The 25,422-nt window shown below is 46.7% G+C and overlaps 7 protein-coding genes across 7 annotated transcripts; 5 read left to right on the plus strand and 2 right to left on the minus strand.

The window, feature by feature from the left end:
* Positions 1-2,489: 2,489 nt before the first annotated feature.
* Positions 2,490-3,670, plus strand: K441DRAFT_306384 (uncharacterized protein). Its single transcript, XM_067641074.1, has 2 exons — positions 2,490-3,545; positions 3,598-3,670. Exon 1 carries the CDS (start codon positions 2,548-2,550, stop codon positions 3,436-3,438), a length of 891 nt encoding a protein of 296 aa, XP_067498173.1. The 5' UTR covers positions 2,490-2,547; the 3' UTR covers positions 3,439-3,545; positions 3,598-3,670.
* Positions 3,671-15,250: 11,580 nt separating this feature from the next.
* On the plus strand, positions 15,251-16,125 carry K441DRAFT_306466 (uncharacterized protein). The gene has a single exon (XM_067641076.1). It carries the CDS (start codon positions 15,547-15,549, stop codon positions 16,036-16,038), a length of 492 nt encoding a protein of 163 aa, XP_067498174.1. The 5' UTR covers positions 15,251-15,546; the 3' UTR covers positions 16,039-16,125.
* Positions 15,959-16,989, plus strand: K441DRAFT_668815 (uncharacterized protein). The gene has a single exon (XM_067650053.1). It carries the CDS (start codon positions 16,159-16,161, stop codon positions 16,492-16,494), a length of 336 nt encoding a protein of 111 aa, XP_067498175.1. The 5' UTR covers positions 15,959-16,158; the 3' UTR covers positions 16,495-16,989.
* A 447-nt stretch (positions 16,990-17,436) lies between these two features.
* On the minus strand, positions 17,437-18,770 carry K441DRAFT_587319 (S-adenosyl-L-methionine-dependent methyltransferase; the record flags this gene model as incomplete). The annotated part of the gene is made up of 2 exons (XM_067644670.1): positions 17,437-18,465; positions 18,531-18,770. The coding sequence occupies 2 exons, from the start codon at positions 18,768-18,770 to the stop codon at positions 17,437-17,439; spliced, it is 1,269 nt and encodes a 422-aa protein (XP_067498176.1).
* Positions 18,771-19,566: 796 nt separating this feature from the next.
* On the plus strand, positions 19,567-20,717 carry K441DRAFT_306399 (urease accessory protein). Its single transcript, XM_067641075.1, has 3 exons — positions 19,567-19,836; positions 19,955-20,431; positions 20,570-20,717. Exons 1-3 carry the CDS (start codon positions 19,658-19,660, stop codon positions 20,709-20,711), a joined length of 798 nt encoding a protein of 265 aa, XP_067498177.1. The 5' UTR covers positions 19,567-19,657; the 3' UTR covers positions 20,712-20,717.
* A 350-nt stretch (positions 20,718-21,067) lies between these two features.
* On the minus strand, positions 21,068-22,465 carry K441DRAFT_681678 (uncharacterized protein; the record flags this gene model as incomplete). Its single annotated transcript, XM_067651493.1, has 2 exons — positions 21,068-21,700; positions 21,755-22,465. 2 exons carry the CDS (start codon positions 22,463-22,465, stop codon positions 21,068-21,070), a joined length of 1,344 nt encoding a protein of 447 aa, XP_067498178.1.
* Positions 22,466-22,783: 318 nt separating this feature from the next.
* K441DRAFT_668819 (anthranilate synthase-like protein component I) lies at positions 22,784-25,318 on the plus strand. Its single transcript, XM_067650054.1, has 8 exons — positions 22,784-22,880; positions 22,943-23,091; positions 23,145-23,224; positions 23,278-24,071; positions 24,122-24,211; positions 24,272-24,511; positions 24,567-24,687; positions 24,761-25,318. The coding sequence occupies exons 1-8, from the start codon at positions 22,869-22,871 to the stop codon at positions 24,940-24,942; spliced, it is 1,668 nt and encodes a 555-aa protein (XP_067498179.1). The 5' UTR covers positions 22,784-22,868; the 3' UTR covers positions 24,943-25,318.
* The last annotated feature ends 104 nt before the right edge of the window (positions 25,319-25,422 follow it).

Here is a 25,422-nt window from a genome sequence, read left to right on the forward strand (position 1 = left end):
TGGCTAAATCGGTAATGCCAAATAGGTAGACTTTTGTCGTTTTTAATCGTCTGGAGGATTAATTTTAATAAGTAGTTGTGCTGCCAAATCAGGTAGAGCTGTTAAACTTTAGGTGCGTATCCTATTACCTTATTATTATATTTAAGTTTATAAGTCTTATTATTAAAGAAGACGCCTATTTCCTTAAGTCGGCTTCTAGATAGTAGGTTTACTAGTAAATATAGCACGTAAAGAACATTGTGTAGAGTAAGTGTACTTCCGTAACTTTTATTAGGTAGTACGGTTTATATAGAGATAGATCCTTTGCCTACTAATTAAGCTCTATAGGGACCAACTGTATCTAATAAGGTGTCGTTATTAACGTAGTTAAAGAGAAGTTTACGATTCTTATAGCAGTGGACGGTAGCGGCGGTATTGTAGATAAAGTCGTACCTGCTTAGTTAGGCTTGTACTACTACTACTATAAGCCCGCGTTATAGATTTACTTTATTTTTAACTTAATTAGAATATTTATTAAGTTAAATAGGTGGCCTAGTCCTCTGCTTCTTCCTTACACAGATTCTATTACCAATTCTCTATAGTGCGTTTTTTAGGTTTCTCTCCTAGCAGTCTTCTTTAGAATGCGTAGTTCTGTTATATTTTACGTAGTTAGGGTACTTACACGTTCCTACTGGTGCAATCTTTCTCTTTATAGACGTTCCGTTATTTAAACGTGCTACTAGTATAGTAGAAGCTTCTTAATTAAGCTCACTATTAAAGACAATAAGTTCCTTACCTAAGGCTTATAGGTTAGTATTTTTCTACGTTTAATTTATTTATTAAGTTGTTTTAAACTAAGTATAATTAGTAGAGCTAACTCTATATAGAAGGGCCGCTTAGGTAAGGATCTCGTAGTTAATAGGTTGGTCTATTTTAATAAGGCGATTAAGGTTTAATATAATATAGGAGACAAACTCCTCTATGTTCTTAAAATCTTAAACGCGTTTAGTAAAGAAGGTGGCCATAATATTAGTAACAGCTGCTGGATTAAAGTCCTTAAAGCGTTCTTTTAGGGCCTTCTATTTCTTAAGCGCCTATCTAGTGTTTAATATAAACGGCTTATAGATATCGCTAACGTTCTAGTTAATAAAGCCGGCTACGTAGGCTAGCTGTTCCTTATGTTTCTCCCGTTCTTTTACTAAGTTAGCTAGCTTAATTTTTAGCTGTTTAATAGTAAAGCCTAAGTCCACCTATTTCTCTTTAATTGACTTAATTGTAGGAAGGGGCCGTGGTGGGTCGTTAAGAACCCACTTAATGTTTTTAGATTAAAGGTGGTTTTATATATTAATACTAAATATTAGCCAGTCTTCCCGTCTAACGAGCTTTCGGATAGAGGCTTAGGTGGTACGTTCGTCGCTTATATTAGCAAGGCTTATAGGTAGTTTATAATAGGCAGTCTGTAGGCCTTATTAAGATAACGTTGTTAGATTTATTTCCTTTATAAGGAGTTTTTATATAGTATAGGTTTTAACTTAATATGTTCCTTAGCTAGTGTAGGCAGTTCTAATAAGCTTCTTCTAATCCGCTACTGATACGGTTATTATAAAGCTTTATTCTCAAAACTCTATTATTCTGTTTATTAACAATAGTAAGGTTGTCTACTAAATAAGAGGTCCTCCTAAGTCTCTAGTGCCGCTATTCAATCACGGACTGTGCTAGGCTTGTCCTTGGTAGGATCCTCTTATTACATTTAGCGTAAAGTCCGTCGTTGGCAGCTACGTAGCCGCTCGTTGTAGGTTTTTGGCGTTGTAAGTTGGTTGAACGTTTAACCACTTTTTAACGCCCGTGTGGTAATATTGCGATAGCAATTATCGTTAATAATAAAGTAATTAGATTTAGCTTATTAGGTGCGAACCCGGGCTTATAACCTGTTAGAATATAAGGTCATGGGGCTAAAACTCTGTGTATTGCTTATTTTCTATATAGGTGGTTGAAGAGATTTTAAGGAACTTCGACCGCCGGTCGAAGTTGTCTGATTGGTCAGATTCCTGCCAAGAGATTTTTCCACAAGTCTCATCACGTGATATCGTTGCGGGCTTGTTTTCCAACAGTAACGTTTGTATTCATTAGACTCGTTTTTAATCTGAAGGCGATCCCATAGCCCCTCGACCGCATCATATCAGCGTTTAGGGAAGCACCCAGCTAATCTTATCATAAAAGACTATGGCTTCGCTGTCAGACTTACCAGACGATATTGTCTATGAGATCGTGAGCCATATACGAGAGAGAAAAATGCTCCGTGAAATCTCTTTACTCTCAAGAAAATTCAAAATTCCATCTTCGGTGTTCTTGTACCGCCGGGTCTACGGCGGGCCTCATACCCTTTATCATTTCGAACGGACTATTTCCGAACGGCCAGAACTTGCAAAGTACGTTAAGCAGGTATGCTTGAGGTTTGAGCCAGCTGTGGTTTGGTCTTGCCATGGCAATCCAGAAAATTCTGTCCGGTCCGATTTGAGCTCAGTCAAACAAACTACTAAACGTCTGGGCTTTCACGACGAGTACGCCATGGTTAACAACCTACTTCCCCTACTAACTTGCCTGGAAGAACTCCGACTGGTCATGAAGTCAAGACCTAAGTTCGTCTTCCTTGCTACAGGGGATAGGGCCAGGGAGCCGGACGCCGTTATTGACAATGGCCACCTTAGTACACTAAAAAAACTGCGGAAGTTTAATATAAAGGTCCGCGGCACTCGGAACGGACCATACCGTATGGATCTGCTACCCTTGCTGCAGCTGCCGTCGTTACAAAAGTTTTTCGCAACGAGAATACGTATTTCGGATAGTTTTGAACTTCCAACCACCTCCAAAATAACATCACTGTATCTAGTTGGTAGTGTTCTAGAATCCTGCAACCAAAAAATGTTCCGTTGTTGCAGAACACTGGAGAGCTTCATCTATAGACCTCGACATCGCAGCGATTCTGAACTAGAGGCTAAACTGGGTGCTAAACCGCGGGAGATCGTAGAAGCCCTAGACCCTGTCTCGTCTACGCTGAAGCGCCTCTGTCTGAATTACTGGAATGGACCCCGGTACGATCTTGACTTCTGGAGAAATGGATATGACGCCGATCACCTGACTGGCCCCTTGCATAAATTTAAGAACCTCACTACACTTGAAGTCGACTCCACAACACTCTTAGGGGCGTTTGGCTCTGAAAACGTGCCCAGCCTGACTGCGCTGCTGCCGAAGGAAATTACTTCGCTTCAAATCAATTGTTGGGGTTTCCATGACCAACAGCAGCTCATTGGTCTATCTAAAGAATGTACGAGCGGATTCGGAGAGTTGAGAGAAATCTACATTTTTGGGATATCCCACATCATCGCCCTCACGTACCTGAGAAGCAAATTTCCGAGAGACGTTAAATTTGACCTCAGTCACTGCGAAGCCGTATACTAAGTAATTTGCCCAAAATTCATACGAAGAGGGCATTGACTTAGGGCCAGTGCAGCTGTTCAACGTAAACAGTGATCCAGACAGACCCGGATATCACTGTACTCCCGTTGGTACGCACTGAGCACGGCTGACCCTATTCAAGGTCAGGCTAACCTCCCTTAGATAGACTAGCCACGAAATCCACCGACGCCAACCTTGTTCCCTCCTCAAGCGCGGGCCTCCGCCTATGAGTAACTCCTCCCATTCCCGGGGATCAATGTACCGTCATGATGGAATGCTCCTTCGTATAATGTTCGTTTGTTTCGGTGGTGGATCGCCTTTTAAATTACTTCGGAATGCAAATCTTGACGAAGGGATGACAGCTGGCCTCGAGCGGGTAAATACTGTGAAACCGCGGGCTCCAGGTAATACATCTCACCATGATAGTGGGCTTGTTGTTGTTGGATGGTAGGGCAGAGGCGCCTCTACATTACTTGTCACGTAGGCACACTCTTCACGGAATCTTGCGAAGCGCTGGACGCTATGCAGCAAGTCATGTCCACGTATTGTACTTGGGCGTGTATAAAGCCTCGTTCGTTGATAAGCTCTCACGATACCCCATGGCGCTAAACAACGGTGCGATGGAATAGGATCGCCTTCAGTTTGAGTTATAAGATGTGAAGACTCGCTCTTCTGAAATGGCAGTTGAAGTTTACCTTAGTAAGCTAGTTACCTCAGCAAGCTTAGACGTGATTCCGTTGGTGCGGATTTTGAATCGGTCTACAAGCTAACCAACTACATTTATAGTATTCTACTAGAATTATATCTAAAGCACTTTTATAAGATTTATTAAGTATATTAATAAAATTTATATTATAATTTTATTAAATATAATTTAATATATCACAATCCTATATAAATTTATAATAGCTACCTTAAAGAACCTATTATAGTATATAATATCTATAGTGGACTATATATATCGCGCAATCGCTTAGTACCGAATAAAAAAGGAGCTCTTGCTGCACCCGGCCCAAAAAGACCAAAACCAACCAAAAGAACCCTGAAAAACACCCAGAGAATCCCCCTGAGATGCATGCATCGCAGGGGAGGCACACGTTAAACGACGGTGGCTCGCACTCGCGCGCGACCGCTAGAACTACGCCTAGCAATAGCCCTCCATAACAAAGACGGGCGAATACCACACCACAAAGCGGAAATACCTCTATTAAGAAGGCATCTAATAAAATATAAAGCCTATTAGACGCGTCTAGTATCTAAAATTATAGGGAAGTAACTGTTAGCTATAATAAACTAATATAGCTAGTAGAATAGCTTTGCTAGTTTAGTAAACCTTAGGCGCCCCTCTAGTAAACCCTTAATTAAATCCTTTAACGGCTAAGTAAAATTAAAAATAAGTATAACCCCCCCTTACCGGCGAACCGTATTTAGGCTACTATAGCTACGCTTTTATAGTATAGGGAACCTACCCCCCTTAAGTTAATAACCGGGTATATAATTATAATATAACTAAATATAGAATAAGTAGAGGGGCTTAGGGGATAATTAGAAATAGAAGTCCTTATAGAGATATATAAAGAGGTTTATAACGCTATTATAGTCCGACACCTTAAGAGCGGAGATATTAGAGTTACCTTAAAGGACTAATAGGTAAAGGAATAAGCTATAAGGGTAGGGAATAGGCTAGAAGAATGTATTAGCATAAAAGTACTCTATAAGGATTACCTAGTTAAAGTCCTAGTGGTTCTTATAAGCCTTAGGGTAAAAAAGGAACGCTAGGTAGATAATACAGCAATTATATAGGAGATAGTAAGATAAACGGAACGCCTTATACTAAGACTTAAAATTACCTAAATCTAATAGCTTTAATAGGAAAATATAAACTAAGTATATAATAAGAATAATAAGAGAATATAAGGGTCGCTAGAGACTTACTAGGGAGACGCCAAATAAACGCATAGCTCCCTTATTATTAGTATATATACACTAGGAATGCAAAAACTCCTTATCTAAAAAGGAATAATTATAAATAGCCTTATATATAATATAAGGCTCTATAACTACAGACTACGCCTAGAATAATGCTATTACTATATATAATAGGGACACACCTAATCTATATGCGCAGCATAGGTATACTGCGGCCATTATATAGGCCCCTATAATATAAGATATTACTTAAATTAAGACTAAATAAAATGCGTAAACTACTACTAAAGCACATATAAGGCGTAGGAGAGAGAAAACTGCATTAAATATAGGAGATAAAAGGCAAGGGCTTAACAGCTATGGGAATAACTACACGCTAGGTTATATAAATAGAAATAATAGGCAATAAGCTAGGGGGACGTAGGCGCCTTTCTAGCGTTTCCTACCTTTAATACTAGAGGGCTAGGCCAGCCATCCTAAGCCTTAATGGGCTAGAAGTAACGCTATATAATATTACTAGACTAATTAGGGATATAAGGGTTATAGGGGATATAAGGGAGAGAACGCCCCGTAGAAAGACCCCTATAGACAGCAACAGTAGGCTTAAAACTAGGATAATTAAGAATTAAACTTAATACGGCAAATATAATATTCGCAGCCAACCTATAAAGGGTATATAGCCAACTAGTAAGAATAGGGGAAGAACCGGTAATAATAATAGATTTAGATATAGAAGCGCTAATAGGAACACAAGATATAGAAATAGAAAGCTCTATATAAAATAAGTAGTAACTAGGGTATAGATATAAGAGATAGAAGCTCTAAATATCCTAGAGAAAGTAAAAATAGAAAAAGCGAGGAATAAAAAAGAGTTAAAGGACCCTCGCTGGGGGTCCGCTACCTATCCATTATATAGTATAACTACGGTAATACAAACCACCGCCTCGTAAGGCCCCTACTAGATAGTCTAGACCTAGAGAAATACTATATTCTTACTATATAAGAACCGTATTATAATACCTTTATATAATTAATATACTACCCCTAAGGATTCCAGCTCCTATATAAACCAAAAGCAGCTATATGCGTATACTTTATAATTAGTAAGGCTATTAGCCTATCCTTATAGTTATAGTAGGCAGTTAACCTAGATATTATAGTTATAACAATCCAAACATATAGGGGACTGGTATAAATTATTAATGTATATAACCCTAGGGTTAAAGGGGTCCTATAAATAGAGAATATTATATTAGTAATAAGCTTACTAGAAACTAAAGGTATAGAGTTTATCCTACTAGGAGATATAAACCTCTACTACCCGTAGTAGGGGGGTATCTATATTACTGTAGATTAATAGTTAGAGTGCCTACTAAGAGCTATAAATATCTGGGGCCTTAAGCTAGCCACCCCCCTAGAAGTAATTATATAGTAATAAGGCACTACTAGAAGCATAATTAACCTCATATTTATAGACAAAGGCCTATACCAGAGACTTAAAAGGTGCAACCCTAAAAAAGAATAGGCACTTACTTTAGACTATATCCCTATCTAGATATAGCTAGACCTAAATATTAAAGCGTAACTAAATAGAAAAAGATACACAATAAGAAAGCTTAAGATAGATAGTTTCCTTAATATAGTTAAATAATAACTCTAAAACCTAGAAGAAATCCACCCAATACTAAATAAGTGAGGCTTATTGGCCACCCCTAAGGAAATTAACTAAAGACTAAAAAGGATCTAGGTAGTAATTAAAAATAGGCTAGAAGAGTACTGCCCGATCTTAAAACCGGGCCCCTATATACAATATATATAGTTTATATAATACATAGTTCTAGTTACCAGCTAATAATAAGCAAGAAGGAAATATATAAGTAGCTATAACCCTAAAGATAAGAGATAATACAAAGATATAAGAAACCAGCTAAAGAATACCCTAAAAAAAGAAGTAAGGAATAACTAGAGACGGTTTATAAATAAGTATACTTCTAACCCAAGCCTCCCCTATAATAAGGGCCTTTAGGCTATAGCAAAATAGGTAAAGAAAAAGGTAGGGCGCCTAGTAGAAGACCTATACCTACTACCCCTATAAAGAGTAGGAGAATTATAGGCTATAAATAATAATAATAAAAAGGCAAAGATCCTTATAAAAAGGTTCTTCCCCTAACTAGCTTTAGCAGACCTTAGTAATATTACAGGCAAAACACTAGTAACTCGCCTATAGGTTAACAGCAATATAACAATAAAGAAAATGGCTAGAACTATTAGCCGCCTTTTAAATAATATAGCACTAGGACTAAATAGGATTCTAAATAAGGCCCTAAAAACCTATAGGCTACTTATAGTACCTTAGCTTATAAATATAGCTAGAGCATACTTTACTATAGGCTACTACCCACAACTCGGAAGATCTATAACAACGGTTATCCTATAAAAAGAAGGTAAAGCAGATTACTTAATCCTAGGAAGCTACCGCCCTATTGCCTTAGAAAACACCCTTAGTAAGATCTTAGAAAGGGTAATAGTAAAACACATAGCAGATATAGTAAAGGAACACGCTCTACTACTATAAAGCTAAATAGGGGCAAGAAAGAACCGCTTAATACTATCAGCACTTATGCTACTTGCTACCACCATTAAATCTATATAGGCGATATAAAAGGACTTTATAGTATTAATGCTTAGCCTAGATATTAGTAGTGCCTACAACAATATACCCCATAAGCGTCTCCTGCATATCCTTAGGGTAAAGGGCTTCTTAGAATAGATTATATAATTTATCTAAGGGTTTATAGGCTAGAAAGAAACATTACTAGTCTTTAGCGGATACTAGAGCCCCCCTATTATAGTTATAACAGAAATACTATAAGGATTACCCCTCTCGCCTATACTCTTCCTTTTCTTTATAAGTAACCTACTTAACTCTTTTAAAAAAGGGGCAACCTAGGGGATAGGCTTTATTAACGACATAAACCTAATTATATATAGGCTAATAGCTATAGAGAATTACAGAACACTAGAGAAAGCTTATAATACTTATATAAAATAGGCAAAACGTTATAGAGTCCAATTCTTACTAGAGAAATACTAGCTAATCTATTTTATAAGAAAACGCAACTAATCTACAGATCTCTAGTATATAATTCGCATCTAAGGCTTTAGGGGTTAACCAGTTTAGGGCCTAAGGGTATTAGGAGTATAGGTAAATAGTAAGCTCTAGTAAAGCGTATATACGGCGCAAGCAGCCTATAAAGGCCAAGTATAGTTTATTGCTTTATCTAGGATTATTAACTCTATATAGGGTCTATACTTTTAGAGGTCACGCCTACTATATATAGCAGTCGTCTAGCCAACTATAATATATAAATCTAGTATTTGGGCCATTAGAGAAACTAAAAAGGGCCCCCCTAAATTACTTCTTAAACCACTTTAAAAGGTCCAGACAGCCTACCTCTAGAGTATTATAGGCGGGTATAAGCAAACGGCTATAGTACTGCTTAAGAAGGAATCTAATATTCCCCCCCTATAGTTATATATTAAAGCCGCTNNAATATAAAGNACGNAAAATAAANNNAACTCTAATNTTATAAANTANATTAANANACGCCTAAGTAAACTATAGAGGGACCCTAGGGTGCCCTATAGGAGAATAAACCAATAACCCCAAAGTAGGGAAGAGATATTAGAGAAATAGGTAAAGAAAGTAGAAGAAAAATAGTGCCACTTTAGGGCCTAGGCCTATATAGAGGAGGAAGGGAGACGCGTAAGAGGTTAGTAAAGATAACAGTAAGATAGAGAAAGGAGCTAAAGTAAAACACGTAAGAATGCTAGGAAACTATCTACCATAATACAATACTAGTTGGACTAACGCTGGAGAGGCAAATAGAAGTTAAAGGTATAGAGGCTAACTTAGGTAAGATAAACCTAAGCTATAGCATAGTTAATGCTATAGGGGGTAAATACCTAAGGGCTCTAAGAAGGCCTAATAAAGGCAGAAAATATAATAGTAATATTTTTAAGAATAGGAATAATAGGACTAAAAGATTGGCTTTACTAGGTAGGTGTCCTAGTAGGTAGCCTAAGATATAAATGTGGCTAGCTAAGACAAACACTAAAACACGTAATACTACTATGCCCCCTACGCACTAATTGAGAAATAATACTCTTAGCAGCTAGCATAGAGAACTATAATACACTGCTCTTAATATAAAAAGGCCTTAAGGCGGTTACCTAGTGGCTTATTAGTTAAAATATGCTAAATTAGTTCCGGGTTATAAGGGAAATGGTAATAGAAGGTAAGGGGGCGAGCAGTAGGTGCCCCCTAGTAACTCTACAGTAGTAGAGTAATAGTTTATAATACTAGCGCGTCCGTAAGCTTGTTACGGCAGCAGTAGTTCCTAAAAAGGTTAAACAGTAAGGTAGTAGAGCACTATAGGCGACTTATAGGCGCTAAGTAGGCAAGTCCTAAAAGGCAGGGAGATGGATTACAGGGTTTTCTTATTTTTCTTAAATAGAGTTTTCTCCCTATATATAAATAAGGAGTAGTCCGCGTGGGCCTAATAGGGATCCAAATCGGACGTTAAGTAATGAATTATTATTATATAATATCTATAATAACTTTATTATATTAAAATCTACTAAGTTAAAAAGAGGAAGTTAAACAAGGTACTAAAATAGGCGGAGCTATATTAGGTATTAAAGAATTAAGTATAGATAATTAGTTAGAATAATCACTTTATATATTTTATTAATGTTATTATATCTATTAATTTATAAAATCTTTTAGTATATTTATCTACTTTGTAAGTCTTAGTGCCCTTTCGACCGCTATATTATATATAACTTAAATGATTTACATTCTGAACCCAGCCAAAGGACATGATATTCTTAATTCCTCGAATCGGTTCCCAAGCAATTTCACTGCCCTAACAGTCTAGTATCATAAGTTACCCATCCATTCCATACACGCCATAACAATGCCCGTCCCCACCCATTTTCAAAGCCATGCAAATCATTCTAAACCTCGTAATTTCCACGACTCATCTCAAGCTCGAACCTAATACACCGGACTCTTCCATTCGATCTTTTTTCCGTCCTATCATCCGCACAGTATTTGCAAGCCGTGCTTATTTCCCTTTCATCTCTTCCTGCTCCTTTCTTTTAGTCTCCATCTCCTCTTTGACTTCCTCCAGCCATCCACTCTCCTCTTCCCGAACCACTTCCTCCCCCTCCTTCTCCTCCTCCTCCTCCTCCTCCTTCTCTTCATCCTTATCCCGCTCCCCAGCACCCACCTGCCCGGTCCACTTCCTCGTCAACTCAACAACCTCGTCCCGCCTCCACGTGCTTGGATTACCGAATCTAAACCCCGGACCCGCCGCCTTGCTCGACGCTGCCGGAGCGGGGCCCGCTATGCCGTTATCTCTCTTCGTGGAGCTGAAGGCAGGCGATGCTGACTGCTGCTGCTGCTGCTGCGGCTGTGGTTTGGCGGTGTCGATGGAGAGAGAGCTGGGGAGTGCGGCGAAAGGGGAGGGGGCCAGCTGGGTCTGCGTTTGTGACTGGGTTTGCTGGTGCTGCGGGAAGTTTGAGGAGAGCGAGGGGGCGGGCTGTGTTTGGGGTTGCTGGGGTTGCCCGAAGACGGATGTGGAGGTGTTTGTTTGGTTTGGTGTTTGCCCGAATAGGGATGAAGTTTGTGTCCGGTTTGCTAGTTGACTGAACAGGGGAAATGTGGATTGGGGCTGGCTGGCTGGTGTTGCGAATAGTGATGGGCTTTGTGTCTGGCTCGTCACATTGGGAAAGAGTGAGGGGGTTGGTTGTGTTTGGCTTGTGGTTTGCCCGAATAGGGATGATGAATTTTGTGTTTGAGTTGCTGGTTGCCCGAAGAGAGAAGATGAAGGCTGTGGCTGAGTGGTTGCTGGTGCGAACAGTGACGAACGCTGTGTCTGGCTCTCAGGGTTGGAGAAAAGTGATGTGGATGGCTGAGCCTGACTTTGCGCTTTGCTCCAGAAACTCGAGAATGGGGATGTGGGGGTTTGTGTCTGAGCTCCTAGGTCGGAGAATAGGGAATGTGGGGCCCTGGCCTGGGTCTGTTCCTGCTGGCCTACAGGTGTCGAGAACGGTGATAGAGTAGGTTGGGTCTGCGATTGAGAAGAGCTTCCGAAGCTGGAGAATAGGGACGGTCTTTGTGTTGCGGTTGGGTCTGCCGAGCCGAAAGGCGAAGGCTGAGGCGCTGTCTGGCTCTGTGTAAAGCCAGAGAAGAGAGATGACTGAGGTTCATTCTGTGACTGTTGAAATCCTCCGAAAAGCCCACCTCCTGTCTGATTTCCGTTGGTGTTGGTGTTGGCGTTGAAGCTGTTTGTGATGGAGGTGCCAAATGGCCTAGTTCCTGTTGTTCCAGGGCCAAACCCAGCTTGTACTGTATTGCCAAATCCAGTTTGTGTTGTAGTGCCGAATCCGGTCTGGGTTGTAGAAGTGGTGGTGTTGAACAGATTGGTTGGCTGCATTGGCGGTTGAGAACCGCCGAAAAGTCCACCGGTTGTTCCAGAGCTAGGACCTCCAAATCCTGTGTGCCCTCCAGTGTTCGTAGTGCCAAATAAGCTAGTAGTTTGGGGCTGTGAAGTACCAAAGAGTCCTCCACCTGACGTCCCAAAAAGAGGTCGGCTTTGGCCGAATAATCCTGTCGTCTGTGTCGGAGGCTGCGGATTGCCGAAGAGCCCCCCCGTCGACCTAGTTCCGAATAATCCGCCATTCCTCTGTTTTTCGCCGTTGGGTGTTTCAAATAGGTGGCTTGTTTGGGTTGGTGGTAGAGGGTTGCCAAACAGGCCTGGTGTAGTTGCGGCAAATGGGTTCCTAAACCCGAAAGAGCCCTTCTTCGGATCCGTGGGAGGATATACTATCTTGACGATGAATATGAGAGACGCGATATCGAACGATCCGAATTTAGTCGGCATGGTGACTTTGTGAGACTTTCCAACTGAGAGGAGGATGCCACGTGGTTTGGTATAGTCCGCTATAGATCTCCATTCCTCAGGGGTCAGAGTGCTTATGGTATCTACCACCGAATATTCTGGACCAAGTTTATTCAGTTGTGCTTGAATTTGGGCTTGAGAAAGGGGAAGTCGTTCCACTTTGGACGACCATTCGATGGCATTGAATGCATTCTCCACGTGCGGGCTGAGTATGCATGCTTCCAGCTTCTCGGCCTCAAAATCCTCAACTTTGTCTGAAGGGTTGAACGACGCCGCGACCGGTGTTTGTTCACCAGACTTTGAGGCGGACTCTGATGTATTCGGTTCTGTGATTGGTATTGCTTCAGTTGAGGGTGCTCCTGTTGCTTCAACTTGTGCCGAATTTTCATTTAGAGCTATCGTAGGGGTGCTGTCTCGAGTACTGTTGGGCGTGTTGAAAGCAGCGTCAGAATGGGAGAGCACTTCAAATTCCGAATGCGTTTCGGCAGAGTCCTCGCGTTCGATGCTATATGCGGGTTAGATATGTCTCAGTGTCGTAGATCAATAGCGCACTCACATTTGTCTTTTGTCTGTGTCTTCGTCGGAAGCTTTCTCCACGGGTTTCTCCTCGGATTTCTCCTTGGATTTCTCCTCGGTGGTTTCGCGGACTGGGCTAGGGTGGGGCCTTTTGTCATTTGTGAAGATGGATTGGATTTGACGTTCCTGCACCGTGTTCTCTCCAACGAAGGTAGGTGGCCAGCAACCGAACATGGCCGTGTTGGGGTATTTCCCTTGGAGGCTATCAAAGTTAGGTAAAACCCTCGCAGTATTTTTTAGAAAAAAAAACTGCACCTACTTTAAGTTATAACGATCAAATTCAGACTCTTCAAAGCTTTTCTTCAATTCGAGATATGGTTCGGCTGGATCAAGTTGAACGAAGGGTCTCTTGTCTGGGAAAGGGTAATCTGGTTCGCCATATCTTCCTCGGAAGCCGCATGGATGCTGGAGTTCTTTGATCGACCTGATCATCGGTTGATCGAAAAGGGGTTTGGGAGCTGTGTAGAGAGGCCGCTGGGGCTGGTAGACATGCGCTCCAAAAGGATTTTGAAGAATGTCTCTAGTGGAGGGTTCCTTTTTCTGAAGGAGATTCCTCGTAGCAAAGACAAGTCGCTGGAGTTCATTGGTCTCAGGTGGGGATCTATCCCTAAAATATCTTGTTAGCCGCCTAGACAACAGTCCTTCGGAATGAAAGACTTACCCAAAAGATATCCTCTGGATTTGTTCCGATTTCCCAACGCTAACGAGGAGAGCGAGTTGCTGAAGATAGGAGTCTAGCTGCGGGAGAGGGTTCACAAGCCGCCACTCTGAGTCAACCTTTTCAGCAGGCAAAGGTCCCATCAAGTCGGGGCTAATGTGTTGGTCGGAGTTCCGTAAGATGGTCTCCAAGTTTTTGAGGATGGGGTAGGAAGAGCGGACACAGCTCATCGCATCTTGCACGCCATTGGAATTGAAAAGAGGCAGTATTGGATCCTTGAAACGAGAGCCTACCTCCATTAATTCTTTTAGAATTTGGGAGACACCAATAATTTGGAACAAGTGTGTAACAGCCAACTTGGCAGTCAGGGTATCCTGAGGCGCCAGTGCATGGTTGACGGTCATCAAACCGAAAGCAACCCGCTGTCCACGAGCTATGAATTCGGAGATTTCTTTCACAGACTCTTGGAGCAGGGCTGGACACACGAGTGCCTCACTATTCTGAGCCATGGCCATGCTACGATGTAACTCCTTTCCCAATGACTACTTTGAGACAAAATTCGCTCTAGAAGCGACGGGTAGTGGAGAGAAGCAGCTTGAATGAGATGCTAACTCTGAGATGTGACTTTCAAGAAAGTAAATATATATTGGGATCTGCGGCTTCGGTGTGCGATGAGCAAAGACAAATAGATAAGAACTTATCGCCTGGGAGCCCAAAATGGCTGGTCAGACACGGTGGCTAAGTAAGATACACTAGGCTTGAAGGAAGCGGAAAAGGATGCTAATAATCGAGAGCGGACATGGTATAGAGAGAGGGAGAGAGTCAAAAGAGGATGGAGACTTGTACAGTATTCCTTCGCAGCACGTCTTTATGGTTTTCAGGCCGAAGGCAGCACAAGGCAGCTGCAAGGCAACCGCGGGGAGCTTGAGTTTCAGTCATCGTGGGTGCCTGGCGGGGACACCAAGTCGCGTGACACCAAGTCACATGACGAGACTTTCACAAGCCCGCCCTTGATACAGAGGCTGGGTGCCTTGCAGGTTCAAATTACAGGACGGGCTTCGGGGGTTTTTTGGCAGGTTGCGGGAAGTTTGAGGGAAGCTTGAGGGAAATCGGAGGCTCTTGGCCAAACACCCTAACAGGTATCTTGGCCTCAGGCCTTGGGGGTCCCTCAGTCACACAGGAATCCGTCGCGTACCCGCTTCGCTGATCGGTGAGCAGAGAATTTTACCTGTGGGACGACGCGACCAGCGACCAGCGAGCGGAGAGGCTGGGCAAAAAGAGATCCAAGGGACTCAGCCCAAGAACCAAGACACGCACCACAACGAGTCCTCCGTCCAGTGTATCAGCTAGCCATGGCAATAGTGCACTGCTGCCCTTGGCACACCTCATGAAGACTCACCAAGGCAGATGAGAAAAAAACACGCATAGATTTCATTTTAGGCGTTGCACCTGGGCATTGCCTCGTGACAAGAGCGACAGGAGTGACAAGGCCACCGTGATTGTCGCGGGTGCTCGTCGCGGCGCTCGCTGGTGGTGCTGTGCCTCACCAGCAAACATCTTGTCGCGGCTCGTCGTTGCACCCTCCCAAGTGGCCAAGTTGCGAATCTGCGAGCCCGTCGCACGCGCTCTTCTCTCAGTCGGATCACAGGAAAGATGCCGCGTATTCCGTCTTGTCTACTTCAGCATCAGCCTTGTTGTAAAATGAAGATCCGACAAGTTATGCCGCGGCCGCATGCGTTCATTGGCCGGTATGACATGCCAAGGTGCTCAGCGTACTTGGCGGGATAGAGAACGGGCAAAGACGCCAACGCCAAGAGAGACCCCAAGAGGAATTTCATGATCATGTAGGTGGTAACCTCTTGTCCTTGCCTCTCTCGAGGGGAAGGGCCCATCTATATCATGATCCTTTCCTCTCGTGTCCCTACATTCTCACCTGCTACATCGCCTGCCCATGGTCGTCGATAGATAGCTCTACCCGCCATGCCTGTCGAACCCCAACTTCCGCTGACGGCCTCCTCACCTGGCATGTGCTACCCCGAACATCATCTCCAGACCCCGAATTCCATCGAGAATCCCTCCAGCCAGATCCTCTCCGAGAAGCCTCCATCCGAGCAGCATACCTCCCAGCGAGCCACCAGCTCAATCCTGACACGCGACTCGGTGATATCGCGCCCTTTCTCTCCAAAACTGTCTTCTCCGCCAAGCCCGAGCTCAATTGCTTCTTCCGCTGTCAAACACAATGGCAGGGCCTCAGATATGGAATTGGGAGTGGGACCCGCACCCGTGAAAGTGTCCTATCCTCCACGAGCACAATTAGACCCGGAGAAGCAAATCTATCCACACACCCCGATATCCCCAGCTCACGCCTCGATAACGGACCAGGATGTCATAGCCACCCTATACGATCAAAGGGAGGTACACGACTCTCTACCACACATGCCGAACAAGACGGCCCTGAAGATACTCGTATAGTTCTCCCCTCACATCTGAACAAACTGAAACTTACCTCATCTCCAGTTCTACCTCTCCGGCCCCTGTGTCCTCCTCTCCCTCCTCATCACCCTCTGGACGCTACTATCCCTCGCCCTCGTGATGTTCCTCCAGCCCCTCCGCCTCTGCAGCAAACGGCCGCCCTTCCGCGACCAGCTAGTCTCCTTCCTCGCGCCATCTCTCAGCCTGCAGCTCCACTTCATCCACTCCTCGCACCCGCCGGCAATTTACAGCGCGCCGCTGCTCCTCCTCATCCACATCCTCTCGCCCATCGCCGCCATAGGCGTGGCCGTGGCGTCGTGGACCGCCGGCTGCTTCTGGTTCTTCTCCGCCATCCTCGGCGATCCTGCCGGCCAGGACGGGCACAACGACGGCCGCGCCACCGTGCTCGGCGTGCGGAACTGGTGGGAACGATGGCTGTCGCGGGCGTTGCGGTGATTCTATCCCTCCGCTCCCCTCCCGTCTCCCGGCTTTGGATTCGTATGGGGGTTTCGGGCTCGTGCGAACACGATTCATGATGTACTTAGCTTTTTTTTTTTTTTTTTTTAAATATTTGTTTCAGCGGCATAAGGCCTGGTGTTTTTGGTGGGCGGAAAATGGCGGGGTGGCTCTTTAGGTTTCGGCGTTTTGGTGGGACTGGTGGGCTCAGGGTGCGTAGGCAGTGTGCGTAGGGTTTACGGGTATGAGGACTACAATGTCCTAACATATGGTATACTATTCTCATGCACTTTTGCGCTCGCTGTGAGTGGTTGGTGCAGTATCGTTCTCTCAGCCGAAGCGTCTGTATGTGCGGTAGAAGAGGATCTCGCGTGCTTGCTGGCTACGATTTGATTGGGTTTAGCGTGGCATAGCTGGGTGTGAGCAAGACGTTCGGTTTCGTTTATGTCGCGGCTAATCGAGGCTAGCTATGACGGAAATTTTATGAACACGGCATATTTAAGAGTATCATCTGCCCCTGTGAACTTATACTAGTAGAGCGAGTCTGCATACACCTTTTGAGCGCATTCATTTGTGCTGATATTTCGGCTGACTCAAATCCTTGCTCGATGGAGTCAGAAGCCAAGCTGATATCTCTTCTCTATCTCCGAGAATTTCAAGATTTGGATTTTCAAGACTATTTCTTCCTAGAGTATATTTGTCCGGGTCTCTAAGCCTCTTTCCATCTAGGGCCTCCAAGCTATGAGTGCCACCAGCAGTAATAGTAACTTTTCAGCTCCCATGAGCAGGCCCACCCGTATAAACATCTCCATCCCACACTATCTATCCACCATCCACCACTACTCCATTAACCCCTAAGATTCACCGTTCCAGCCGAAACCTCAAACCCGCACCTAATTCCCGCTCCCCACTCCCATACACCTCGCAACCCAACTTTTCCCTCTACGGCTTCCAAACCGCCTCGCAAATCTTAAACAGCCCATGCGGAATCGCATGCGTATCCACATACTCAAACCGCTCATCCGCCGCCCGAAACAGCGCCCGCATCTCCGCCTCCGTATGCTCCTTCGCATTGAGCAAAATGTGCATAATCAAATCCAACGCCCTAATCTCGCGCTCCTCCACCAGCGGCACAGTCCCCTGCTCCGGAATCAGCCTATCGCAAACCAGGACCCTCGCCCCGGGCTTCAGCGCGGGAATCAGCGCGCGCAGAATGCGCACCGCATACCGATCCGACCAGTTATGGATGACGTTCGCGAAGAAGTACGCCTCGGCGCCGTGGACCGGCTGCGGCGTGAAGAAGTCGTGCGTCACGAAGCGCACGCGGCCGCGCAGCGCCGCGGGGAGCGCCGCGATGCCGTCGTCGGACGCGTGCGGCAGGTCCTGCACGACGAAGCTGAGCCCCGCGTGCTCGGCCGCGAGCCAGACGCTGATGTGGCCGTTGCCGCCGCCGACGTCGACGACGGTGCTGCCAGGTGCGAGGGCCGCCCACGGGTACGCCTTCGCGATCAGCGCGATGGAGCGCGCCCCCGCGCGCGTGATGTTGGTCATGGCGCCGGCGAACTGCCGCAGCCGATCCGGGTGCTGCTGCAGGTGCAGGTACATGGGCTTGTCAGTGTTGTGGGCGAGGCTGTAAGGCGCGTGGAAGGGCTCCGGGGACCCGGGCCACTTTTCGAGCGCTTCGTTAACTTTTAGCGTTGCGGGCTTGTGCTCCATGCTGACGGCGCCGATGAAGTCGAAGGCGCTGGTGTCGGCGACGAGAAGGCGTGAGTCGGCGGTGTGGGCGATGTAGCCGGGGGTTGGCTCGTAGAACATGTGGAAGGTTATTGCCATGCGGAGTAGGCTGGTTAGGCGGTCTATGTCGATTTGGCATTGGTCGGCGAGGTCGGCGTAGGAGATGCTGCTGTTGAGCGGGACGCGGTGCGGGATGCGGAAGTGGTGAATGGCGTAGAGGGCGACTTCGTCGAGGTACTGGGAAGGGGGGATATCAGTGTTGGCTTGGAGGTGAGAGTTTTTTGGGTTGTAGAGGGACAAACCTGGTAGGATGCTATCCTCATGACTCTGCCATATGGACCGTCTGAGCCTCGTACAAGCGCGGTGAACATTTCGCTTGTGTCGATGAGGGATAGTCGTGTCTTCTCATACTCGATTGGTAGGTTGGCTAGGGTATCTTCTTGGAAGGTCGGAGGTGCTGGAATGACCTTCTCAAGCTCACGAGCTTGTTCGACGAGCTTTTCTGCGAGCTCGACCAGTGTCGGAGTCTTTTGAGTTGCCATATTGGAAGTGTTGTTGGAGCTCCTTTTGGATGTTGAAGTGGTGTCGAAAGCTTCTCAAAGGTTAAGTGAGGAGACTGGTTCGAAGGTGTGAGGTACCTTAGAATTAAGGCAGGAGCGTTCCAAAGCACAAGAGAGGACGAAGCGGAAATATTTAAGATGAGGGCCAAGGTAAAGAAAGAGGGGATACATGGGTAAGATGAACGGAGGCCGTTGGCGTGAGCGCCTCAGCGAACTATCACCGTACCTGTCCTGATGAGGTAGCTAATGCATGAAAACCCCGATAATTATGCTCGGCAGTAGCCTCTCAAATGCCGGAAAGTCCAGATGAGGCTTAAAAGCTGGAGAGTTTGACCGGTGTACAGCCAACCAGTTGACTACGATACTAGAATCAATTAGTCACAGCTCGTGATCAATGTGCCAACGACATCCCAACAGTAGTCTAAAGGGCGTGGATATCATTTCTATGCCTGAAAGAGAAGATTTCGCCAGTCAATAGAATTAGATTCTTGTGATATAGAAGAAAATGAGGTGCTCCAAGCAGTACACACTCTAGAGTCAGCCCCTGCAGACAGCATACAGGACCCAAAAGTTCTGGCAATCATCCCCAACTCGCTCGGAATGGGAACAAGGGTTTTCATGTGGGGATCTGTAGAAGCACGATAGCATGAGTCGAGTACTTGGTCGTGATTGGAGTCTTCAACCATCAAGGGTTGACGTTTTGATCAACCCCACCATGCCCCGCCCTGACCCCTGTCAAACGTTCTGCGTTCCTCAGTCGTCTCATTGAGTACCAACACAGCTTCCACATAGCTTCCGCACAGCCCTCACAGCCCTCACAGCTCTCACAGCTCTCACATACATTTTCACATCTCGCACCTCTCTTCGCCATGGCATCGCACACCCACTCCCACGACGGCGGCCCTTCCCACTCTCACGATGGCGCAGCAGCGGACCACGGCCACACGCACGAGATCCTCGACGGGCCGGGCTCATTCCTCGGGCGCGAGATGCCCATAATCGAGGGCCGGGACTGGGACGAGCGGGCATTCACCATCGGAATCGGTGGGTAGGTCCCCTCGCCCCCTCCCACCTAACCATCCCACTCTTCCTCCCACCCTCCTCCACCAAGCAGACCACCCACAGAGCTCTCAGACATGGGCGCTAACACAACAGGACCGCCGCAGCCCCGTCGGCTCCGGCAAAACCGCCCTGATGCTAGCCCTCTGCCTCGCGCTGCGCACGCGCTTCTCCATCGCCTGCGTCACCAACGACATCTTCACGCGCGAGGACAGCGACTTCCTGATCCGCAACTCCGCGCTGCCAGCGCCCCGCATCCGCGCCATCGAGACCGGCGGCTGCCCGCACGCCGCCGTGCGCGAGGACATCTCGACGAATCTGGCCGCGCTCGAGGACCTGCACCGCGCCTTCGATGCCGACCTGCTGCTCATCGAGAGCGGGGGTGACAATCTGGCGGCGAATTATAGCAGGGAGTTGGCGGATTTTATCGTCTATGTCATTGATGTTAGTGGTGGGGATAAGATTCCGAGGAAGGGCGGGCCTGGGATCACGCAGAGTGATTTGCTGGTGGTTAATAAGACGGATTTGGCGGAGGCGGTTGGGGCGGATCTAGGGGTCATGGAAAGGGACGCTAGGAAGATGAGGTGAGTTGTCTTGTTTTTGCTCGGGCGGTTAGACTTTCGCGGATTTGGGAGTGGTTTTGGCCTTGGGATGTTGCGGTTCAGGGGTGCTGGAGGGCTTCAGGAACTTCTTGTGATGAGATTGATGCTAATGGTGTGCAGGGAGGGCGGGCCGACCATCTTTGCGCAGGTAAAGCACGGGAAGAATGTCGAGCATATCGTGAACCTAATACTGAGCGCGTGGAAAGGGAGTGGAGCGACGCAAGCGACGAAAAAGGAATATCAGCCCGTGGTGGCGGAGTGAACATTATCATCTTCAAAGACCATTTCGCGTGTAAATTGTACCAAGAACTTTGAGGGATTGCAGAATGCATGAGAGCCACATTTGTATTGCTACACCTAGTTCTGGTCCTAAACGCCAGTGTATCTCCAAAGCTGGGCGGTTGCCCCAGGGTAGCAATCCGCCAGAAGCCATGTCAATATATATACAAGAAGAAGACACGCTTCAGTACAATACCCAAATGCAGTCGTAAAGTCGTTTCATGGCTTCGTTATAGCAAGAAAGCCAAAACTTCACTGTCGTGTACGGAGTCCTCGGAGGACCTCTACGCTGATATCGTTTCATGATTGATACGAAAAATTACAAACAGGCTGATGCAGCTAGTCTTCATCATCATCTTGAAACAGGTCATAGTAATCGATAATCCCAACAGCGCTAGCTAGGACATTCCAGAAATTTGATTTGTCTGAGGGTTTCTGGACGTCTTCGTCTGGCATAGTGGAGTTTGCTGTATTTATATCTGAAGCTGTGAAAGAAGCCTCGCCTCCTTCCACTTCTCTAGGTCCATCGCGGGAGTAGGGTCGGGAGGATGGCCGGGAGAGACGTTCCAGGACAGGAGCAGGGATGCTCAAATGCCCGTGAGGGGGCATTGGTGGACGAGCGTTTCCGTTTTCGATCTGCTGCGGCAATATCCGCAGTTCCTCCGGAAGAGTCTTGCGAAATTCCTCTGGGGGCCTCTCTTTTTTATGCATTTCCATACGCTCAGTGAAGCGCTTCTCGACATCTCGCCAGTCGAGCTCCAGGCGCTCAATGGCATTCACGAAAGAGAAATCGGGGTCTTGGTCCTCGCGAGGTATGGCGTAGGCTTCGATAGCTTGAAGTTGGATCTTGAGGAAGAGGAGCTCTGAGTAGTCGAGGTGGAGATCCAAGATTAGCTTGTCATTGGCGTTGCGTAGCGCGATATTTTCATCGTCTGCAACATCAAGTTTTTCGAGCATTAGGAAATTGAGATACTACAAAAGACATTAGCTGATTAGTTCTAGTGGGTGAGGATCGGGATAACGTACCTTGATCTCCTCAAATCGTAATCGCAGCTCCATGATAGCTGCATTAATCCGAATAATGACGTCCTCCGAGGTTGTAGGAGGCTTCATGCCGGATTCTTTGAGCAGTGTTGAGATGGCATTATTCTCTCCCTTGTAGGAGGCGACGATTGCAGAAGCTTGGTCGTTCTCCCCAGCTTCAATTTCGCCAAGTCCGGTTTCTTCTTCCCAAGGGACCCCATGCTCTCTATCCTGCTCAAGGCCTTCTGTAACAGAATCAACCCGTTCGTTTCTCTCTCCGCTGCTGAGCGATGCTCTCCTGAGGATCTCCACAACATCATCTGGAAGTCCCAAGCCTCCTCCCCCATGTATTAGCTGTGAGCTCTCAACTTCATCATCGCCATCCATGAACAGTCCCGAGTCCTCTAGCTCCGGCGGCTGACGAGTCTGGCTTTCTGGAGCAGCAAATACCTCCTCAACTCCGTCTAGACGCTCGTTTATCCACCTGAACTTCTGGGCGCTTGGATCTTTCCTCAATATCTGTTGGCCGATAGCAGCAAGGCGGGTCAGCAATGCCTTCTGAGCTGGCGAAGGTGAAGGGTCGGGCGAGAGAGAAGTATCGGTATAGTAGTCCGAAAAGGGTGAATCAAAGAGTATGCGACGTGGTGAGAGGGACCGGAGAGGTGGAGTCTCCGGGTCCTTCACCTTCATCGAGGGTACAGTATCCGCATCCATTATCGCAAGCTTGTAGTGAGAAGAGGAGAGATGATGTGGAAAGTAAGTGGCAGCGACAGTTGTGCGCGCATCTTTTGAGAGGAGAAAAGGCAGGGCGGAGACGAATGTCGTCGTGGTACTGTGTTGTTGGAGGGTGGCGTTGTTCAACTGTTCATTGGGCGGTCAAGGCAGCTGTTGTGCCGCGCAAAGGAGGCCGGTGACTGACGCCCCTAGCGGGTTTTCGAAGTTCGAACTGCCCCGCGATGCCGGAGAGACCCTAGCCGATGCGCCGAAAGGATATAATTATTGAAAGCTGTGAAGAGAAATACTATACGAGTGGTGACTGCTGCTGTCTTGTTCTCTACACAATAAATCTACAGAAGTTCTCTCCAAACTTTGTATTAGCCAATTGGACACGCCCACGATGGTGTCGCAAGTGAGCACTGATCTCGTTTCAACCCATACAAAACAGCTTCAAACACTGACCGCATGACCTAGCTAGGCGTACAGCCGTCACTTGACACCGTGCAAGAAGTCCTTGCGACCGCTATCAAGTCACCAAACCCTCCAAACCTCGTTCCTATCTTCTCCTCGATATCTGCAGAGTTCTTGACGCCTTCGTCTATCTACCTTAAAGTATCCGCCAAGTCAGTGGGTCATTCGGACTAGACAAGAAGAATTGATGTTGAAGGGTATATAGTTCAAAGTCAAGGCTTTCATTCTTATTCGAGAGTGCAGCAACTACAGAGACCATAGGAAGATATAGTTTTGTCGGTACAGGTTCGTCGGCCGGAAATACTTGTGGTTGAACTGATAGTAACGCTTCCATCCAGACCCGCGTAAAGTTCTCAAGACAGGACCTGGCCATGGCGAAGAGACAGATCCCCTGCCGATATTGGAGAAGGAGCTTGCGAAGAGCAGAGTCGCAATAATCTCATCTATCCAACTTCCGCCGCTGACTGGAGGGGCCATTGGATATGTTGGTTATGACTGCGTGAAGTACTTCGAGCCAAAGACTAAGCGAGACGATATGAAGGATGTTCTCAAAGTTCCTGAGAGCTTCTTTATGCTTTTCGATACTATGATCGCTTTCGACCACTTCTTCCAGGTTGTCAAGGTCATCACATACTTGAGGGTACCGGAGAACTTGGAAGACTTGGGCAAGGCATATGAGGAAGCGAAAGTAGATCTTCAGAGGATGGTAAACATTCTGAAGAGTAAAGACATTCCCATGCCTGAGCAGGGACCCATCCAGTTGAACCAGGAATATACATCGAATATTGGTCAATCCGGGTATGAAGGTCACGTCAGGCGACTTAAGGAACATATCACGAAAGGCGACGTGATTCAAACTGTTCCTTCGCAACGATTTTCTAGGCCAACGTCATTGCACCCATTTAACATCTACCGTCATTTACGAAATGTCAACCCGTCGCCATATTTGTTTTTCCTGGACTGCGTGGACTTCCAAATTGTGGGAGCGAGCCCGGAGTTATTAGTAAAAGAGGAAATGGGTCGGATAATTACACACCCAATAGCGGGGACGGTGAAGAGGGGTAAGACTCTCCGAGAGGACGAGGCTCTAGCGGACGAACTACGAAACTCGATCAAGGACAGAGCAGAGCATGTAAGTTCAAATTAAGCATTTTGCAGGTGCAGCTTACAGTAGTATCAAAGGTTATGCTGGTTGATCTGGCAAGAAATGACGTAAACCGGGTTTGTGATCCTTTGTCGACACGCGTTGATCGATTGATGGTGGTGCAGAAGGTAAGACATTTGCATCACCAACCCCATTATGCTCGAGACAGCTAGCTAACATCCGCGTTGTTTTCGCACGTGCAACACTTGGTCTCAGAGGTCTCAGGTGTTCTGCGACCAGGCAAGTCCCGATTCGACGCCTTTAGGTCCATTTTTCCCGCAGGGACCGTAAGCGGGGCGCCGAAAGTACGAGCGATGGAGCTTATTGCCGAATTGGAGCGCGAAAAGAGAGGTGTTTATGCAGGTGCGGTGGGTTACTTCGGATACGGCAGTGTTGAAGGGGAAAAGGAAGTAGAGGGCGCTATGGACGTGAGTGGATCGCTCGGTGCCCCGGTAATTGGCCGCTAACGAAAGACTTTTCTAGACGTGCATTGCACTGAGAACGATGTTGGTCAAAGATGGGGTCGCGTATCTCCAAGCGGGGGGGGGCATCGTGTTTGATTCGGATCCGTACGATGAGTGGATGGAGACGATAAACAAGCTAGGTGGGTATTTTTCATTTCCCACGTTTCCGGCCGATTGTTTGCAGGCGGGCAAAGTGCTGAAGAGAAGCTCCAGGCGCAAATATGCAGTGCATAACGTCGGCAGAGCAGAAACACTTTGTTGACGGTGAGGGCGATGAGGCTGCCAAGCACACCAACGGAGCGATCGCCGGCAGTCCATTGGACGCTGCCCAGCGGGAAAGTGGTGAGAGCAATAATGCACCACCAAAGCCGCAAATCTCAACCGCTGCCGGGTAGCTCATGCGCCACAAGATCGTCCACGTCGACAAGGCGTCGACTAGAAATTGGGGTCGGCGGAGGCGCTTTAGAAAATTCACGATAGTTTTGGCCTCATTTCCTTTCAGCTTCCGAGCACTCAAGCGCAGGCACTAGAAAGGGAGTTAATTTCTGAGGGGTTGTGTGGCGAGACTCGTGGAAGAGGTTGCACAGCTGTGGCAGTGGAGATTCGTATGTAATTAAGTGGCTGGGGCCTTAGAGGGGCGCGAAAAGCGACGGTGTGCACGATTGCGCGCTGACAGCTCATTTTGGCCCAGGCTGCATAGTGACTTTCGGGAGGGGCCATGGCCTCTGTCCAGATCCCGGCGGGGCCTTCGGTTTCTTGTGCCACAATCACATTGGTCACTCTGGCCGCAGGACCAATTGGCGGCCGCGGGAGCTGCAGGGAGTGCCTGATGTGCCTTGGCTCTTTGCGTTTTTCGGGCCAAGCGCAGTTGCTGT

Source organism: Cenococcum geophilum (assembly GCF_001692895.1).
Source record: "Cenococcum geophilum 1.58 unplaced genomic scaffold K441scaffold_65, whole genome shotgun sequence".
Taxonomy (NCBI): Eukaryota; Fungi; Ascomycota; class Dothideomycetes; order Gloniales; family Gloniaceae; genus Cenococcum; species Cenococcum geophilum.

Excerpts from the sequence above, each read along its gene's own strand:
- K441DRAFT_306384 (XM_067641074.1), top strand. The coding sequence starts at position 2,548 with ATGGTTAACAACCTACTTCCCCTACTAACTTGCCTGGAAGAACTCCGA.
- K441DRAFT_306466 (XM_067641076.1), top strand. The coding sequence starts at position 15,547 with ATGCCTGTCGAACCCCAACTTCCGCTGACGGCCTCCTCACCTGGCATG.
- K441DRAFT_306399 (XM_067641075.1), top strand. The coding sequence starts at position 19,658 with ATGGCATCGCACACCCACTCCCACGACGGCGGCCCTTCCCACTCTCAC. Across the intron at positions 19,837-19,954 it reads TTCACCATCGGAATCGGTGG|CCCCGTCGGCTCCGGCAAAA; the intron begins GTAGGTCCCCTC and ends GGACCGCCGCAG. Across the intron at positions 20,432-20,569 it reads AGGGACGCTAGGAAGATGAG|GGAGGGCGGGCCGACCATCT; the intron begins GTGAGTTGTCTT and ends AATGGTGTGCAG.
- K441DRAFT_668815 (XM_067650053.1), top strand. The coding sequence starts at position 16,159 with ATGTTCCTCCAGCCCCTCCGCCTCTGCAGCAAACGGCCGCCCTTCCGC.
- K441DRAFT_668819 (XM_067650054.1), top strand. Across the intron at positions 24,072-24,121 it reads TCAAGGACAGAGCAGAGCAT|GTTATGCTGGTTGATCTGGC; the intron begins GTAAGTTCAAAT and ends GTAGTATCAAAG. Across the intron at positions 24,512-24,566 it reads AAGTAGAGGGCGCTATGGAC|ACGTGCATTGCACTGAGAAC; the intron begins GTGAGTGGATCG and ends AGACTTTTCTAG.